Genomic DNA, 17,749 nt, shown 5'->3' on the forward strand with positions numbered 1-17,749 from the left:
CCTGTTACGTCACGGCTTCCGGAGCAGAGCCAGCGAGACCTGTGTGTGGCTGCACCCACACTCATGCTCACACGCTTGCTCTCCTACATAGAAACTGTTACTTGTTTCTTTTTATTCTGGGAAATAATCCAGTTCTCTGTTTTGTTTTTTTGTTTTTTTTTATTTGAGAAGTAATCAGTTCTTTGATTGCAAAACTGAAAAATAAACTTGATTGCCTTGACTTACACTCTAATCAATTATTCAAACAGTTTTAGTAGATCAGAATTGAAATTGAGACTTAACTTTTCGTCATTGTCACTCTGATAAGAAGTAGTTTTATTGGCAGTATTGTGATAGCTGCAGGAAACTTGAAATAACACGTGTGGGCCTCCTCCTGGGACTGCGTCAGAGCCCCCTGCAGACAGGCGCGGGGTGCTGTGGCTCATTTGGGCTGTGGTTGGTTAGTGCCAGACACAGGACTGGACTGTCTCGAGTTCACACCGTGAGACTCGAGGATGCTAGCTAGGGTCCTGGTAATGGTTGTGATCCTGTGGCAGCACAGGGACACCGGTGATGTCACTCTAGACTCATTTGCACGGACATCCATAAGTAAGTGAAGGTGGCTCTGCTGTGGCATTTAGTGTTATCCTGGCATGCGTTGGTGCCTGCGGGTGGTTCGCAGCGCAGCCCCAGCGTTCCGCTTCTTTCACACACGCCAGCGTGGTACTTCCACGGTGGGGACAAGAATGTGGATAAACTCGCCCCCCAAGAGATGTCCATCTCGAATGAGCTTCCCAAACCCCCAGAAGGCGTCTGCACCTGCAGACCCTTCACTGTAACGGAGGGGCTGCAGCCGCAGTCTGCCCGGAGCCCAGCCTTGGCTCCGTCTGACTCACACGGCCATTGTGAATACCTTTCCTAGACCCCTGGCCTGTTAGGTCTGTGCACCTGCCCACCCTCCCTCCCTCTTCCAGAAGGCGGTACTTATCCCTTGAAGTTTCCCAATGTTGATCCTGATTCTTTAGGGCAGGAAATCCGGCTTTGCCCCCTAAGTACCGCTTAGTGCTAGCACCGGACCTTGCCCACGGCGCTGCGCTCCCTCCAGCTGTCAGCTTGCAGCCCGCGACTCCCCCTTCATCTGCAGCTCCCCCCTTTCTCCTTCTGTCCCTGTCTCCCAGCAGCCTTCGCGACCTCCTCCTCACTCCGTGCCTCTGGGAAGGGAGAGGTGGAATCCCTCGGGAGGCACCTTGAGCTGCGTAGTCACCTGGGAATAACAGGAGAAGGGATGGGAAGAGCTCTCTGTGCACTTCAGAAGTCCTGCTCGACCTCAGAGGGACGAGCCTCAGCTTCACGCTTGGCCACAGGTCACGCGTGCAGGTCGCCACAGGTCACGTGTGCAGGTCGTTGAGTGCGCATATGTGCCTCACAGCCCAGAATCAGCTTCCTCTGGCTCACGGCAGATCACGCCAACTTCACTCTACGAAGACCCTTCCTGGACGTTTGGCTGCCCCGGGCTTACGAAGGGGTCCTCACCTGCTTCTGTGAGGCGGCCGAGGGTGATGATGGGGGAAGCTCTTCAGGCTCGGTCTTCCTCCCGTTCCCCTTGGAGCCCGTTTGTCGTCCTGCCCCCGTGGGTGGAAGAGTTGTGACACCGGGTCTCCTATAATATACACCCAGTAACTTTTTTCTGTCACTTTAGATAGCAAACAAGTCTTCTCATACTTTCTAGTTGCAAGAGGAGTCTAACTTCAGGACTTACAATGCTCACTTTGAACTTTACTTAAAAAGCCCCCCTGGCTTCCACCGCCTGGGTCCGGCTGCTGGGATGCCGCAGGGAGGAGGTGACCCCACTGCTGCTCCTGTGACAGAAGGACCCCTGGCTCCCAGAGCAGCCCCTCCCGGAGCCACCTGGCTACTCTGCTGCTGTACCAGTCCTCGTCCCTCACAGTTACAGCTTCCAGGGCACGGGGTTGCCCCTTTCACGAGCCTCTTTCAGATACGTGTTTGGTATCAGTCTTGTCTTTAGTGACTTCAGGGCAAATGAACCGGAAAGTGCCTCTTAACAAGCTGGCACAGGGAGCAGTGACAGCCTGGGGCGGGCTTCTTTCTGTGTGCCACCACTGGGTCCAGCTCCTCGCTGCCTCCTTAATCACGTTTCCCTTGTACTGTGACCCTGAGGGCAGGGAGAAAAGAGTGTCCGGGAAGCCACGTCAGTAGCCCAGGGCCACCGTCTGTGCTGCTAGATGGCGCAGCCTGGGTTTGACCCAGCTCCAACCAAGTCTGGGCCGCATCTCCATGGAAATTGTTGTAAACGAAACTACATCGAGTCTGAGGTTGGCCTCCACAGTTCCTGGTGGATGGTGGGAAGTGGTGGGTGCGGCTGAAGCACATTGGTCACAGGTGATCATTGCTGGAGGGCACAGGGGGCTTGGTATTCACAATACTGGCCTGTTTTGTACGTGTAGTGGGTTTCCTCTATAAATAATATTGCTTTGTTTCCTCCAAGTCTGAGTTCTTCACCACTTTATATTTCAAATTTAAATTTATCCCTTGTTGTGTGGAAAACAAAATGTGCGTTTAGGCAGTGGTATGAGAATGTTGGGGTTATGAAGACCTGTAGTTTTCTGTCTGTCCTCTCTGTCGTCCAGTCTGGTGGGAACCTGACTTCCGCACGCACTTGGAGTGTGGCCACTAGCAGCCCCAGGTAGGGAAGCCACCCTAGGCGTCTGGCTTGACTTCAGACAGCCAGTAGCCCTCCGGTCAGGCGATCCCCAAGCTCAGTAATAGCCAGCTTCTCAGCAGTGACTGCTTCCTAACCCTTCCACAGCTAGAACTTGGCCAGTGTGAAAGAAAGGAAGGGTCAGGGCACCAAGCACAGGGCTTCGGGTTGATCTTTACGAAGAACGGATGGGCAGGAAAATGAGGTCTGGTAAGTTCCTTGCAGGAGCTCCAGAGCTGATGAGGCCGTGACGGGGATTTCTGTTTAATGTTTACACTCTATTTATTCCAGTTAGCTTAGCAAACACTCAGGAAAATGGAACTGTAGAGGGGATCACATACATCTAGACTAGCAAGGCAGAAGTCTAAGATTGTCCGATATTGATATTCATCTTTATTTAATTTGCATGCATTCCTGGCTGGGGACGTTCTGAGGAATTGTTACGCCTTTCAACTTTTCCTCTGTAGATCACCTGTGGCGCAGTCCTCGGTTCACCCAGCAGGCCCCCGCCGGCTTGCCGTACTGAACTGGGTCCTGGACAAGCAGTAGTTCTAATGGGGGGGGGGGGCACAGAATCATGTTGCAGATTTAAAGAATAATTTCTTTTTTTACTTGTAGTAAGAAACTCAGAGGAGAAATATGGGGAGTGAAAGGGTAAGCCAGGGAACCTGATGGGCTTAAAGCATTGTGACACGTAGCCACCTACAGAGGGGACCCTCTGCTTTATCTGACTTTGTCTAGAGTGTGTGTTGACTGGCTGCCGAGCTCATCTGTGAATTGGCTCACCCACGGTGTATGGATGATCACCTACTCAGCAGCCATTCTGTGCAGGGCGCCCAGGGAAGTCAGAGCAGTAGCCAGGAATTGGCCAGTGGATGGTGTTGGACGCCGCGGAGCCTGAGCACTAGCAGGGACACTTGAGATGGCAGTCACTAGCCAAATACCTCGCGGACCAGGGGAGGGATGACTGAGTGGCTCACAGAGGGGGAGGTGGGTTTCCCTGGGGGACAGGGAGTGCTTTGCAGGGTAAGGGATTGGAATCAGGGTTGGGGGAAGCATGGTGCTGGGTCACGGAAGAGGCAGGACAGTGTGGTCATTGTCATGAAGAGCGTGAGGAAGCCCAGAGCAGCGCGGTTTTTTTCAACAAAATTTATCTTTTGGAACCAGATGATGGAAAGCCCGTGTGCCTTCCGATTGAGCTTTTGCCCTGTATCCTCTACACTCGTTGGTAGTCCCTGGTCGTTTAGAATTATGTCTGCTGCTTTAATGTTATCACTGAACTCCCAGCTCCCCGGCAGGAGACGGTCCTCGTTCCTGTTTCTTCCTCCTGTTCTAAGTTGGTTTGAGCTTTTTATTTCCTAATGAATCCCCTATAGCAATTATTTTTCTAAGGTGGAACAGTCGTGGCATTTCAGTAAATTCAAAATGGGTGAGATTGAAGTCACGCAGTGAAGCAGGGCTTCTCCCAGTGTAGCCGACCATCACACGCAGACAGCCCCGGGAAGGAGAGCTGCTGCAGGTGGTGGGACGGGGACTGCCACCGGCCACCGGGTCTTGGGGTTCTGTCCTCGGCAGAGCAGGTTCCTTTCCGTCTTGTCCCTTCCTTAGGGTGCAGGCCTGTGTTCTGAATGTCTTCAGTGGCACGTTTTCCCCCTTAGAAGCCCCATACCCTCACTTGTCCAGGCACAGGAGGGTGTTGCCTGTGAGCGAGAGGGGAGAGCCAGGTCAGTCACCCCAGTGCCCCAGGAGGGCTGCCAGCTGGGGACGTCGTCAGCCACAGATGTCCAGGTTGCTCTCCTGGCAGGTTTGGGGCTACATTTATATACATAGAAATCTTTTTTTGTTGCTGCAGCATTTTCTGCATGGTTTATAAATTACCTTTTAATTGCCACAAATGATTAACATTATTCGACTACAAAAAAAATTTCTTAGAATATTTTTAACGTTAGTATTCTTTGAAAATTTGAGTTAAATAGTAATACCTACGGGGGTGGCGATGGCACAAAATAAGCTGATTTCTTATGCTTTTATAAAGTTTGCATTCTACTTCTGTACTATTTAGGGTAGGTTTTATTTCTGCAGTTTGTGAGCTGAGCAGTGCAGGAATTTTGGGAGGTTAGTTTTTTAAGTCAGGTGTTTTTTTGTTTTTTTTTTTTTTTAATTTGATCTTTTGGTAATGGTGATTCAACCCAGGGGTACTTTACTACTGAGCTATATCCCCAGCCCTTTTTATTTTTTTATTTTAAAACAGGGTCTCACTAAATTGCAGAGGCTGGCCTTTAATTTGTGATCCTCCTGCCTTAGCCTCCTGAGTTGCTGGGATGACAGGCATGCTTCACTGCTCCTGGGTTAAAGTCAGTTTTGAGATCTTTCTTTTTAGGAAATAATTTTCTGCCTGGTTTGTTTAAGTAAAAAGATAAAGCCATGAAATTGTATATGTTTAAGACAAATTTGGGGGAATAAAGAAAGAAAGCTTTTATTTATTTGACATTAGTGGATCAAAGTTCTGTTGTATATTAATATTGGGACTTGAGTAATATTTTATGTGTTATCTGGAGAACGTGTAAGAAATTAATACTGAAAACGTGACAAGTAACAGACATGTATTTATTCAGCAGACATGAATGGGTCTGTTCTCTGCGAGGCATTGTAATAGAATCAGTGAAGATTCATAAGGGTGTGCATGTCTTGGTCTCGGCTCATGGAGTCTGTTGTGGAACAGGAATGAAAGGACCAAAGATAAGATACAAAACACTGTTATAAGACACAAAGCAGACAGTCCCTTAAGAAAGCACTGTACTTGCCCCTACTAGTCCAAATCCACCTCTGTGACCCTTGGACTAAGAATTCAGTGGTTAAAAGGAAAAGAGTGTTTGTAACTCATGAAGTTATGTGTGGTTCGTATATTAGCGCCCATGAATAAAGTTTTATTGGAACACAGTCATGCTCGTTCACGTGCGTACTGCCCGTGGCTGCTTTGTGATTTCACAGCAGGGTTCCAACAAATACTACCTGGCCTTCAAAGCTAAAGTCCTCCCCTTCCAGCTCTTCACAGAGTAGCCACCGCCCCGTCTCAAGTGGATGCGCCCCGTCTCAAGTGCAGCAGTTTCCGCTGTCCACCCCATCGTGAGCCATGGCTGACCCTGTTGCTCACAGTTAGGAGGTGCATGCTCAGGAGCCTGCATGGCCGCCTGGGCACAGGAGTGAGCAGCCCAGCTGAACTGGGGAGGTGCGGCCCAGCTGGGCCTGTGGAGCCAGTTCAGTTTGATTTTTTTTTTTTTCCCCCTTGGGGGTGGGGGTGTGGTTAAAGAAGCAGAAGTAGTGGTCGTTGGTGTGGACCTCTGATAAAGGAAGAGGCTGTAAACGGCCAGTAAGAGCCCAACCCAACTGAGCCTGCATCCGCGTGGGGCCACCCTGCTCTGTGTCTGCTCTGGAGCCTCTGCTCTCACACCCTTGTGGACCTGCCGGTTTCTAGCCGCAGCAAGGGCTGCACTAGGGCTCTGCTCCTCCAGGCCCAGCGTGCGCCCATGTCTCAGCCCTGTGCAGGACCCGGGATGAGGTCAGGGGACCACGGGGTACCTTCCCGCGTCTCAGGTAGCTCATGCAGGAAAGCCGTGGGAAAGCCCAGGAGGGTGGAGAGGGTGGGCCGTGGAGCTCTAGGACCACTCCTCGCTCTGCTCCAGGAGGTGCTGTGTGTGCAGGGGGTGCCAAGAGGAAGCCGACGGCACAGGCTGCTGAGTGAGGTGCCAGTGGCACCTGGCACCTTCCCAGTGTTGGGGAAAGTGGGGGAGTGGTACTGCCACAGGAGGCAGTAGGTAGAGAGGGGTAACCGGTTCTGTGTCCAGGACGCAGCACCTCTGCCCACCTGTCTGGGGGCCTGGCTGAGAGAAGAGAGGTGGGAAAGATGGCCCTGTGCCCCCAGGCACTCGCCAAGGAGATGGGGCCTTAGGGGAGGTCTGCCAGCGTGTGGTGTCAGCCTGTTGACGGACCCGAGGAGCCCAGTCCATCTGGCAGCGGCACTTAGCATGGAGGTGAGGCTGGTGGCACGCTGAAGGGAGCAGACACTCCTGTCTGGACCTGAGGTAGCCGGGGACAGGCAGTGTGGCCTGGAGGAGGAAGGCACGGTGGACAGAGCCTAACAAACAGGTAGCAGGCTGGAGGCAGGACGGGAGTGCCAGGATCTGGTCCCACGAGACCTCTGTCCTCGTTCCCCTTGCCACATGTGTGAACATCCGCGTGCTCACTGTCTCATTCTAAGTCCCAGTGAGTTCTGAACAACTGCCTCTCCGTTTGCCCTGTTTGGGAACAGACTCAGATTAAGTCCAGACAGGCGCCTGCAGGCTCCGGCTGCACAGCTGGATTTTAAAGACCGGCTTAGATTGTCAACTTCTGAGCCTTCCTACCTTTTTACGTACTGTATAAATGGGGATTTTTGTGTGTGTTCCGCCTTGACCTTGGATGCCTCCCTCCCAGCGGTCTAAGGAAGCTGAAATCAGACATGCTACCATTAGGTGATTTTCTTTTCTTTTTCTTTTTTTGGTGCTGAGGATTGAACCAAGGGGCATTAACCGCTGAGCCCCATCCCCATCCTATTTTATGTTGTATCTGGAGACAGGATCTCACTTAGCCTCGCTAAGTTGCTGAGGTTGGCTTTGAACCCGCAGTCCCCCTGCTTCAGCCCCTGAGAGGCTGGGATCACAGGCGTGGGCCACTACGCCTGGCACAGGCACTGCTCTGACAGGTGGTCCAGGAGGAGGCTGGGGTTGGTGTCAGGGCTGTCCTTCCAGACAAGCGGATCCTACAGGGACTGCTACTGCAGAAAAGACAAAAAGCAGCCTTGGGTTTCTTTTTTTGGTAGGGGTGGGGTGGGTACCAGGGATTGAACTCAGACACTTGACCGCTGAGCCACATCCCAGCCCATTTTTAAATTTTATTTAGAGACAGGGTCTCACTGAGTTGCTTAGGTCCTCACTTTTGCAGAGGCTGCTTTGAACTCGTCATCCTCCTGTCTCAGCCTCCTGAGGATTGCATTTCTTATTTGAACTTTCATGATGCAGAGATGTGAGAAAGTCGGACAGCCACGTTCTTTCGGGGGTAAATATCATAAGGGAAGGAGTCATGGAACTTCTGCTCTGCCTGTGTCACAATGCAGTAACCGATAGCAAGTCCTCAGAGCACAAGTGACATGACCAGTGCCTGTTAGCCGAGCAGTTTGGCCAGGTACATTCGGAGTGAGGCATGTCCTCTGGGGTAGATTAACCCACACTTTATTGAACAAGATCACACAATTACAGGACAATGTTCTGGACCAGAGAGGAAGGATGAACTGTCATGTCCCTTCAGCTCAGCAGGTGGTGGACGCTGACCCTGTGTGTACTGCACAGCGGCTGCAGGTCACACGCTCCTGGTTTCCAGTCCTGGCTGTGATCTGGGCCAGCTCCTTCAAAGTCTCCACACTCGTCGTCCTCTGATGAGACAAGGCTTGATGACGTAACGGACGTGAAGTGCCCTCCGCAGGACACTGGGTTGCTACTGCCTGCTGTCGCAGGGACCCCACGCCAGCCTGGGGAGAATTGGAACTCTGTTCCCAAAGTCGTGACCGATTGAGACCTGGGTGGTAGCTTGGGATTGGTTGAGGTTTGTTGATTCTAAGCAAAGGGAGCATCTACACGGGCTGTTTGCTTCATGTTAATTCTGTCTGTGAATATAGGAATAATAAATGTAATTTTAAAAACACAGGAGTACTTTTTCAGTTGCTATAAGACTAGTCCTTAAAATAGTAACTCATTGCTTGAAGTATGTGTTTCTTCTTACAACTCAGAAATGTAAAAACTTGAACAGCATCGGAGAAATTTGAGAATTTAAAAATTCACAGATGGAGAAGCTTTTTTCCCCCCCTTTCCTTTTTTGGGTACTGGGCCACACCCCCAGCCCTGATAAGCTCTTTTTTTTTTAATGCTGACTTTAACATGTATATCTGTGTTACTCTTTGGGGACTTGATTTTACTCTCTGACCTTACGCAGCCTGATGCTAAAGTGGGCTGCCTGCTTTGATTCTCTTCATTTTAATTAGTTTGACACAGTTTTTCTAGCATATGAAAATTAATGTTAAATAGTCCTTAGGATCCGTTTTGGTCATAAGTTCTCATCAGAACCCAGGAGTCCAGCAAGGTGTCTAAGTTACGTATGTGAAGATGATGGTGAGGTCGGCCTTCATTCTGAGGTGGTTTATAAACAAGGACCACGCTGTTTTCCTTCAGGTCTTTAGAATAACCACCTGCCTTTCCTCGGCCGCCTCGGCCTCTCCTCTCGTGCAGTTCCGAGCTGCCCGGCGCCAGCTGCCGTGGGTGCCAGCAGTTGCAGAGAGGTGTGGAGCTGGTGGTGGGCACGCCTCCTCCTGAGCTGGCTTTCAGTGCCCTGCTCATCTGTGGGGCCTCCAGCCAGGAGCCGGTCTGTCAGGAGGTGACTGCCAGGCCTGGCCTGCTGAGAGGACTTTGGGTAGCCAAAGGATTGCCGTTGACTGCTGCTGCGGCTCGTCTTCATGTTGAGGCGTGTGACCCTGCGGTGCCGCGTCTGCCCAGGCAGCAAAGCGCGCTGCATCGACCTCACCTTCCTGTGACAGCAGAGCCAGAGGCTGTGTGCACCTCTGTGAACCGCCCCCCGCTTTTAGGGACGCAGTGTCTCCTTGTGTCGTCATTACGTTTCCACGTGTTATTGTTACAGTCCTTTCCCTGAAGTCAGCCGTCTGTGCCTCTTGTCACTTACAATACCGGGGTGCTAGTGTTAAGTGCCCTCCTAAGGGAGTCCGAGGGAGCCACTCCTGCCCCACTCCTGGGAGCTGGAGGCCTGCTGGCTGGGCCTGGGGACCTGCAGTGAGAAGACCTGCCATGCTGTCTCCATAGTGCCTCCTTTTTTGCTGCCTTGAACCAGGCAGTGACCTGCCTGAAAAATGTCACTTTCCTGCAGTGCCTTTGAGCAGAAATAACTGTCTTAGATTTGGGCCTTAGCAGTTTCTTATGCTCCCAGGACGTCTGACAAGCTCGTCACTAGATAAAGCCCCAAGGGATCCAGGGACTGGGGTGTCCCCGAAGGCTTCTGGCACTGGTTAGGGGACAGCCCAGAAGAGGGCCAGCTCTTCCTTGGCCAGTAGCTGCTGGATGAGTGGAGAAGGCCTGGGGACCTGCTGGGGCAGTCAGTGCAGAGGACAGAACCCCACCCTCCTCTCCCCACCCCCACAACCTTGGGGCACCCTGGCTGTGACACCGCAGGCCCCTGTGGAGATGGAGTCAGACCACAGAGCAAGGCAGTTGCAGGGCGGGTGTTTTAGAGTCTTGCTCCAGGTTGTCAGCTGCCAGTCGCCTGGTTATCTCTTACTGTGTCTGTCACCAAGATGCTGAGAGCACGGTTCACCAGCTGCTCAGGAGGCAGAGGCAGGAGGGGTGCGTGAGCCCAGGAGTTCTGGACCAACCCCTCTCGAAAATACATACATGGATACATAAATGAAGTGATTTTAAATGCGGATCAAAGTTTGTAACTACTACTCTCAGTGTTTCAGGGTCGGCTTCGTAGTGGAGCATGTCCTGAGTTTTACCAAATTCTTTCTTGAGGATGATTGTGCAAATAAGGGGGAACCGTGAAGGATGGCCAGCTGCCCTCCCCAAGCTCAGTGACCTTTGAGGCCGGTGCTGTTGATCCCTATCGTCTGGCCATGTGCACGTTTAGGATTTCTAATGTCTGTTTTTCATTTTTGAAGAAATAGAGGTCAGAACATGCATATACAATGCATTTTTTTTTACTTTACTTTAAAAAACATTTTAAAAATATTTTCTTCCTTTTTTTTTTTTGCTGTGCTAGGGATTGAACCCAGAGGTGCTCTACCACTAGGCCCCATCCCCAGCCTGTTTTTATTTTTTATTTTGAGACAGGGCCTTGCTAAGTTGCTGAGGCTAGCCTTAACTTGGGATCCTCCTTCCTCAGCCTCCCAAGTTGCTGGGATTACAGGCGTGCGCTACCGCATCTAGTTTATTTCTTGTTTTTTGTTATTTGATATTTCCCTTTATCTTGATGTTTCTTTTCACTGTTAGTACTTCACTCTTAGAGGGGAGAGTTGAACTTGTGCAAGGCTCTTAGCAGGAGTGAATCTGCTGAGTGCAGGTCTGTAATTCGCTGGGCCAAGGGTCCTATGAATGAGTGACGTTAGTACCACACTGCTCTCCATGAAACTCTGAGGCAGGGTCTGTCCTCAGTGCCCATGCCGGAGTTGAGGCCTCTCCCCACGCTCTGCCAGCTGCGTCGCTCCCCCACCCCCCACCCCCACCCCCATTGCGGTCAAGGGACATGGTCAAGGGAGGAGGTTATCATGAAGCTAAGCTCCACTCTGCACCTCTCCTCCCAAAAGGAGAGAGGGAGGAAGCTGGCCAGAGGGAAAGCAATGTGCACGTGCCTGCTGTGCTGGGATCCTCTCTGAGCCGCCACTGTGTGTCTGAATGGGACAGGGGCTCAGGAGGTGGGGGGAAGGGCATGTCCAAGAAGGATCGCCAGGGCCAGTGGGGAAGCGCCTGGAGGGTGTGGCTGGGTGGCCTGTGACCCCATCCCTCTCATGGCGCTTGATGGCAGGCCTGGGCCGCTGCAGGCTTCCCTCGGGCCCTGGTCTGCGCTTCTTCAGCAGAGTGGCGGCTCTTTCAAGCTGGCTTGCTAGTGGATTGTACTAAAGTGCCGGGTCATCATCTCCCTCATGGTTCTTGTGAAATCTAAAAGTCAGATGGAAATGCAGCGGACACAAGGCGAGGGGCTCCCTGAAATCCGCACAGGCATGTTCATGCTTCAGAGCGGGGGGACCTGGGGACGCTGTTCTGCAGACCAGAGGAAGTGGCTCTTACCCCAGGGGTAGTAATTTGCCCCGTGGTTAATAAATTTCAGGGGACGCCATGGAGTTTGGAACACCTAGGGAACTGTGGGGTTGTAAGAGGCTCCCTTTGTACCCGTTGGTTGGATTAAAATTAGGCTCATTTAATAACCAGGAGGAGGTAATTAGGGTGAACAAGACTTTAATAATTGATGGCTCTTTTTCATGTGACGTTCGTCAGCTCATTTCTCAACTAGTGCTATGATGTTTTAGTTTCAATCTAAGTTTTCTTCAATTTTTTAAGGTGAAAACTTTTAATAGTTCTAGGTAATTCCTTGATGAAAAATGTTGCCATAAGAGTAAAGAAGTTTGAAAGCTGAATTTAATTCTCTGTTATTTTGAAAGCTTGGGTTGAAAAATACTATCTAGTTAAAAGTATGATGCAGGACTGGGGTTATAGCTCAGCGGTAGAGCACTTGCCTCCCACTTGTGAGGCCCTGGGTTTGATCCTCAGCACCACATAGAAATAAGTAAATAAATAGAGATATTCTGTCCATCTTTAAAAAAAAAAAAGAGTATGATGCTCTGGCCAGAGCAAACGCTTATAATCCCAGCGGCTCAAGAGGTTGAGGCAGGAGGATCACAGTTCAAAGCCAACCTCAGAGCCAATCCCAAAAAACCAAATGCCTAATGTCTTCTCTGATATAAGGAGGCTGACTCATAGTGGGGTAGGGAGGGGGAGCATGGGAGGAATAGACGGACTCTAGATAGGGCAGAGGGGTGGGAGGGGAAGGGAGGGGGCAGGGGGTTATTAATGATGGTGGAATGTGATGGTCATTATTATCCAAAGTACAGATATGAATTGGTGTGAATATACTTTGTATACAACCAGAAATATGAAAAATTGTGCTCTATATGTGTGATAAGAATTGTAATGCATTCCACTGTCATATATTTAAAAAAAAAAAAAAAGCCAGCCTCAGCAGTTTAGTGAGGCCCTAAGCATCTAAAAAAATTTTTTTAAAGGGCTAGGATGTACCTTAGAGGTTGAGCACCCCTAGTTCAATCCCTGATACCAAAAATAAATAAATAAATAAATATGATGCTCTTAAATAGCCATTTAGTTTGGAAAACTCTCCTTTTGTTTAATTGACAGTTATATTCCGTAGAGTCTTTATGATACTTTATGATAGCTATGATTAATCAACTGTAACAATAGAGAGTGTTCATAACCCTTATGGAAAGGAAGGGTTTGGACCTAATATGACTGGTATTTTTTCATGTACTAAAGGAAGATTAAAAATATTGTTTAGAAAAAAATGTTCTTAAGAAATGATTAAAACTCTAAGCTGCTTTAGATATATTATTCCTTGGTGTCTGAATTTCTCAGTTAAAAATATCAGGTGTTTTTTCTTTAGGATGATTTGATTTTCCTCTTTTTTCTTTCTTCAATTGCCTTCAGGTAAAAGTGCAGTTCTCAAGTGTCTACTGGATATTCACAAAATATTTCAGGAAAATGACCCTGCTTACATTCTGAACGACCTCTACATCTCAGACTACTGTGTGTGGATTCAGAAAGCCAAGTGAGTTCTGTCCACTGGACTTTTAGATGCTCTCACTTAGAGTAAGTTGGAATGAGTGAGAGACACAGGTAGCTGCCAAGCACTTGAAAAGTGGCGATCAGCAGGGACCTTGGTGCGTGTGCTGGGATGGGAGGGAGTGCAGATGCCCAGGAGTCAGTTTTATCAGAAGAAGCTGGCCCTGGCGTGACCTGGAAGGTGGGGATTAAAACGAGCCGTGGAGCCGTGGCGTCGTGCTGCACTCCTGGCTGCCCAACAGGACGGCTCCCGACAGCATCCGACCTCCGTCCCTGGTGTAAATAGTGGGTGTGAGCATGTGTGTGCTGTGCCCGCTCACTGGCGTGTGTAGACAGCGGGGATGCACACCAGTCAGATCTGATCCCAGTGGGAAATGCATCACCAACTGACCACCTGACTTCCGCTGGTTTTCAGAGTCCATATTTCAAAGTACAAAAAATATTCAGAGCCTAAGAGCAGGACTCCTGATGGCCTATACATCCAAGAGTCTGAGCCCGCAGACGGGTTCCAGCACTTGGGAGGCAGCATTTTCAAAAAGTGTTTACCATTTCTTCAATTGAGGGAGCGTAGTAAATAAAATTAAATTTAAAATGCAGTGAAATTCACTTAGTGGGGCATTCTCAGACATGGCCAAGTATCTTTTTCACACCAAGAGGCTGTTAGCTGAGCTCTTGATTGGAATGGTTCCTGCGTGCCATAGAAATCGATGGCACAACTTTAGTCATGACATGCAAAAAAATAGTGGTGAGTTTTTATTATTACTTGATTGGTCAGTGAATACTTTAGTATGGTTTTGGTTTTTTGGTACCAGGGATTGAACCCAGGGGGACTCGATCACCAAGCCACATCCCCAGCCCTATTTTGTATTTTAGAGACAGGTCTCACTGAGTTGCTTAGCGCCTTGCTGTTGCTGAGGCCGGTTTGGTTTTTAATGTCCGCTGTGACCGTTGGTAAATGATCATATCACAGAGTGAAAGATGGAAAACCTGGGCACTGTGTCTGTTGTGTGAAAAATGCTGCGTAGGGATCCTCACACCTGAGCAGGCAGGCGGGAAGTCTAGGTTTCACCAGAGGGAAGGTCAAATCTTCAACCACTGAGGTCATGGTGGCCTGTTGTGGACCCTCCTGCTGATGGAACCCATCAGACACCTGCTGCTGCCATTCCCTGTTGCTTCTCTCATTTTCATAATAAAATGAAATTGAAATAGTATATCTGTCGGGGGCGGGTAGTTCTTTTTAAGGGTAGGTATTTTACAAACTAATTGGTACCAAGTTTGTTCCAGGATCCCATTTCAGAGAGTGTGCGTTTCTCTTTTTGTGACATTCCTTCTTAACTACAGTGACAATCACATTTCATTAAAGTGCAGGAGACAGCACCTCGGGTCAGTATGGGGATTGTCAGAATTATTTCTCTTAAAAATTTTTTTTTCTCTTGATTTTAAGTTGCAGGGAATGAAGTGAAATTCTTACAGGTTCTAGTATTTAATCTATCAACGGTGATTTTTTTTTTTTTTTTTTTTTTTGAAAATGGATAATGTATTGGAGAGAGGCGGAGAGGGGAGACCAGCAGGAGCTCTTCACACCACTTTGTCAAAGTGTTTCTTCCACTTCACCACTTTGGACAGAGTGTGTCTCTAAATAGACTGTGTTGTTTTTACTTTGCATGTCAAATTCAATGATGATCCAGCTGTTTTTTCTTCCTTTGAAGTAAAATATTTCTGTTTATCTAATTTTTATTAAATTTTCTAATTTCATCCTTGAGTCTGAAGCTCGGGTGTTGCGCTTTGCTGTGAGCCTGCTGGGCTCCGAGGTGCGGTGCGGGGGTGTGTCTCTGCTCCCCCACCTCCTGCCTCCTGGTTTGCTGCTGCTTCAGGTAGTGCACCCGTGAAACCTGGCGTCCTATTTTTCTGTGTGTAAAATAGTTGTGAATTTTCCTTAGTCTATATTTGATGGTTTTGATTATAATCATGAAAACTGTATAAAATTTTATTTGAATACCAGACAAGTATGAAATCCTGACTGGCACAAAGAACACAGCATTCTGTTTTTTACCTTCAGACCTTTATTTTGGCAAACACTTTGGAATGCCGGTGTTGCGGGCCTTTTGTCTTGGGGTGGAGTGGGAGGACAGTCCTCTGGGTTCTGCTTCAGTCTGGGTGGCTATCCTGCCTTAGGGTTTCTGGTCTCTTCTGTGTGAGCCTGGGAATGAAGTCTCCTGATGATTCTGAATTACAGGTTCTGCCAATTATTTTGCTGGAAAAGAGCGCTTCCTACCACCCTTCACTAAGTGCCCTCCTGAAGCGTCCTGTGAGCGGCTCCCTACAGTGTTCCCTGGGTGGCAGCTGAGGTGGTGACCTGCTTGAGGTCAGGGCTTGTGAGCAGGCCTGCCACGCTGTCACGGTTGGTTCTGGACATTTTCCAGACAGGCCTCCTGCACAGCCAGTCGGGTTCATTCAGGGGGTATGGAAGAGAAGCCAGAGAAAGCAGCCCTCCCTGCAGAGGTCTTGTCCTGCGGAAAAAGGAATCCATGACGCATTTGTCTTCCCCGGGGTGGAGAGACCACCGGGCACAGCTCCTGCCTGCCCCTGGTTGCAGAATCAAGTGCATGTTTCTTTCTCCTTCTGGAGCTTTAAGGGCCAAGCGAGAGAGCACCCGTCTTAGCCCCTCACAGTTCCTTGGGAGCACAGTAAATTTGAGTTGAATTGAATAGTACCTTTTAGAGCCAATTCAAAGAGCATTTTTTTTTTTTAATGTGTAGCACTTTCAAAAATGTGAACCAGCTCTCATTTATTTTTATTGAGATTTTCAACCACATTCAATATCAAATTTCTTCTTCCCTCTTTTGTTTGGGGACGCCATGCTAGGCAGGCCCCGCTCGGCCCCTGAGCCACGTCTCCTAGGCAGGCCTTCTCTTTCACTTTCCATCAGGGTCTCGCTGAGCTGCCCAGGCTGACCTCAGACATGCAGTCCTCTCGCCTGAGCCTCTTAAGCAGCCGGATGACCTGTGTGGCCGCCGGCCTGGCCTTCCTCTGCTTCCCTCAGGGGGGCTGCGGCTGGGAGGAGCAGTGATCGTTCTGACCTGGTGAAGGTTTAGCGGTTTATACCCTCTAAGTCAGCCGGGATGAGAAAGTGGAATGGGATACGCTCAGCCCTACTCCCCTTTAGCCATGGGACCTTAGTAAGTGACTTGCCGTTTCATCTAATGCAGCCGGTATTAGTGTGGTGACATTTCCTCCAGTTATCTGCCAGTGCATTCTGAAACAACTGAAAGGAATATCACATGTGTCACTTCATGACCTGTTTTTTAATTATGATAGTGTTCAAGTAAGTTCCCCTTATAATGTGCAGCCATTACATATGTTTTTTAAATTCATTGTAAAAGGAACATACGCCCATTAAAGAAAATTTGGCATTAAGGTAGCTTAGGAATTAAAACATAGTCATAATTCATGGTATATTTTTATTTTTGTCTTTCTACGTAGGAAAGTTTGGTTTTCTTTTCATAACACTGAAATCTAAAATGCTGGCTTTCTTCAGTATAAATCTGCGCTTGTTACTAAAGTGTTAGATCACTGTTTCTCTCTAATCGAGTTTCCTGTTACTGTTTATGTGGTGCTGGGGACTGACCCCATGGTGTGTGCATCCAGGCAGGTGCTCTGCCTGTGAGCTGGACCCCCACCCCATCTAGTGAGGCACCTTTTAGAGGTCAGCCGTTGTGGGGGAGGGGAAAAAGTGAATGAAATGCGAGTCTCTTTCCTGTGCGCTTTGTACTTCACTCTAGTACTCTTGAGGACTTAATTCTCCATCGCTTTCTTTTCTTTTTTAGTTAGGTAGACTTTTATTATATTTATTGATATGCGGTGCTGAGAATCAAACCCAGTGCCTCACACATGCCAGGCATGTGTGCCCCCGCTGAGCCCCGGCCCCAGCCCCTCTCCATGGCTTTTTGACATCTTTCCCCCTAAATGAAGTCTCACTTCATGACCCTTCAGGCTCTGGAGTGAAGTCTGTAGAGGGAAACGTTTCCTCAGTTTTAAGGGAAACTCTTGGCACGCTCTCTGCCGCCTGGGTTGCTTCCTCTGCCTGAGCTCTGTGGGTCTGGATGCCCCTCAGAACCACACAGATGCTTATACCTCTTTCTCTGGGCTCCTGGTGGTTCCTGATGTGTCTGCCAGAAGGAGGGACTGGGCCGACTCGTCTGCAGCGGTCCAACACGGTGCTGGGTGTGCAAGGAGAGTGGTGTGTGTTCTCCACACCTGTGAGCCTTTCTGTGGCAGGCGCCGAGGTCGGTGTAAGAGATGCTCTGAGCATGGGAGACCCATCGCGGGGGACTGCAGCTTCAGCAGGATATCAGGCTGTCCTGACAGCCGCTGCAGGGGAGCGCAGACACTGGAGCACCCGGCAGGTGGTCCGAATCACAGCAGACCATGCAGACGCCCTGCTGGCCGGGTACTGTTGCCCACAGGAACAAATAGCAGGAGAGGCAGCGGGGTTCTGGTCTGGGAATAGTCCCTGGCGAGTGGGAAGATGTGGAAACCCTGCGTGTCACACGGCCGTATTGTGGCGTGTGTCATCCTCAGACTATCCCTGTACAGCAGAAGAGGAGCC

At 49.5% G+C, this 17,749-nt stretch overlaps 1 protein-coding gene across 1 annotated transcript in view; it reads left to right on the top strand.

Moving 5' to 3' along the window:
- Positions 1 to 17,749, top strand: part of Shq1 (SHQ1, H/ACA ribonucleoprotein assembly factor) — a 71,271-nt gene that overhangs the window by 34,046 nt on the left and 19,476 nt on the right. The window contains exon 10 of the mRNA XM_077106237.1: positions 13,006 to 13,126. Within this exon, the coding sequence (XP_076962352.1) occupies positions 13,006 to 13,126 (121 nt within the window). The remainder of the gene's footprint in view (positions 1 to 13,005; positions 13,127 to 17,749) is intronic.

This window comes from Callospermophilus lateralis, chromosome 20, assembly GCF_048772815.1.
Source record: "Callospermophilus lateralis isolate mCalLat2 chromosome 20, mCalLat2.hap1, whole genome shotgun sequence".
NCBI lineage: Eukaryota > Metazoa > Chordata > Mammalia > Rodentia > Sciuridae > Callospermophilus > Callospermophilus lateralis.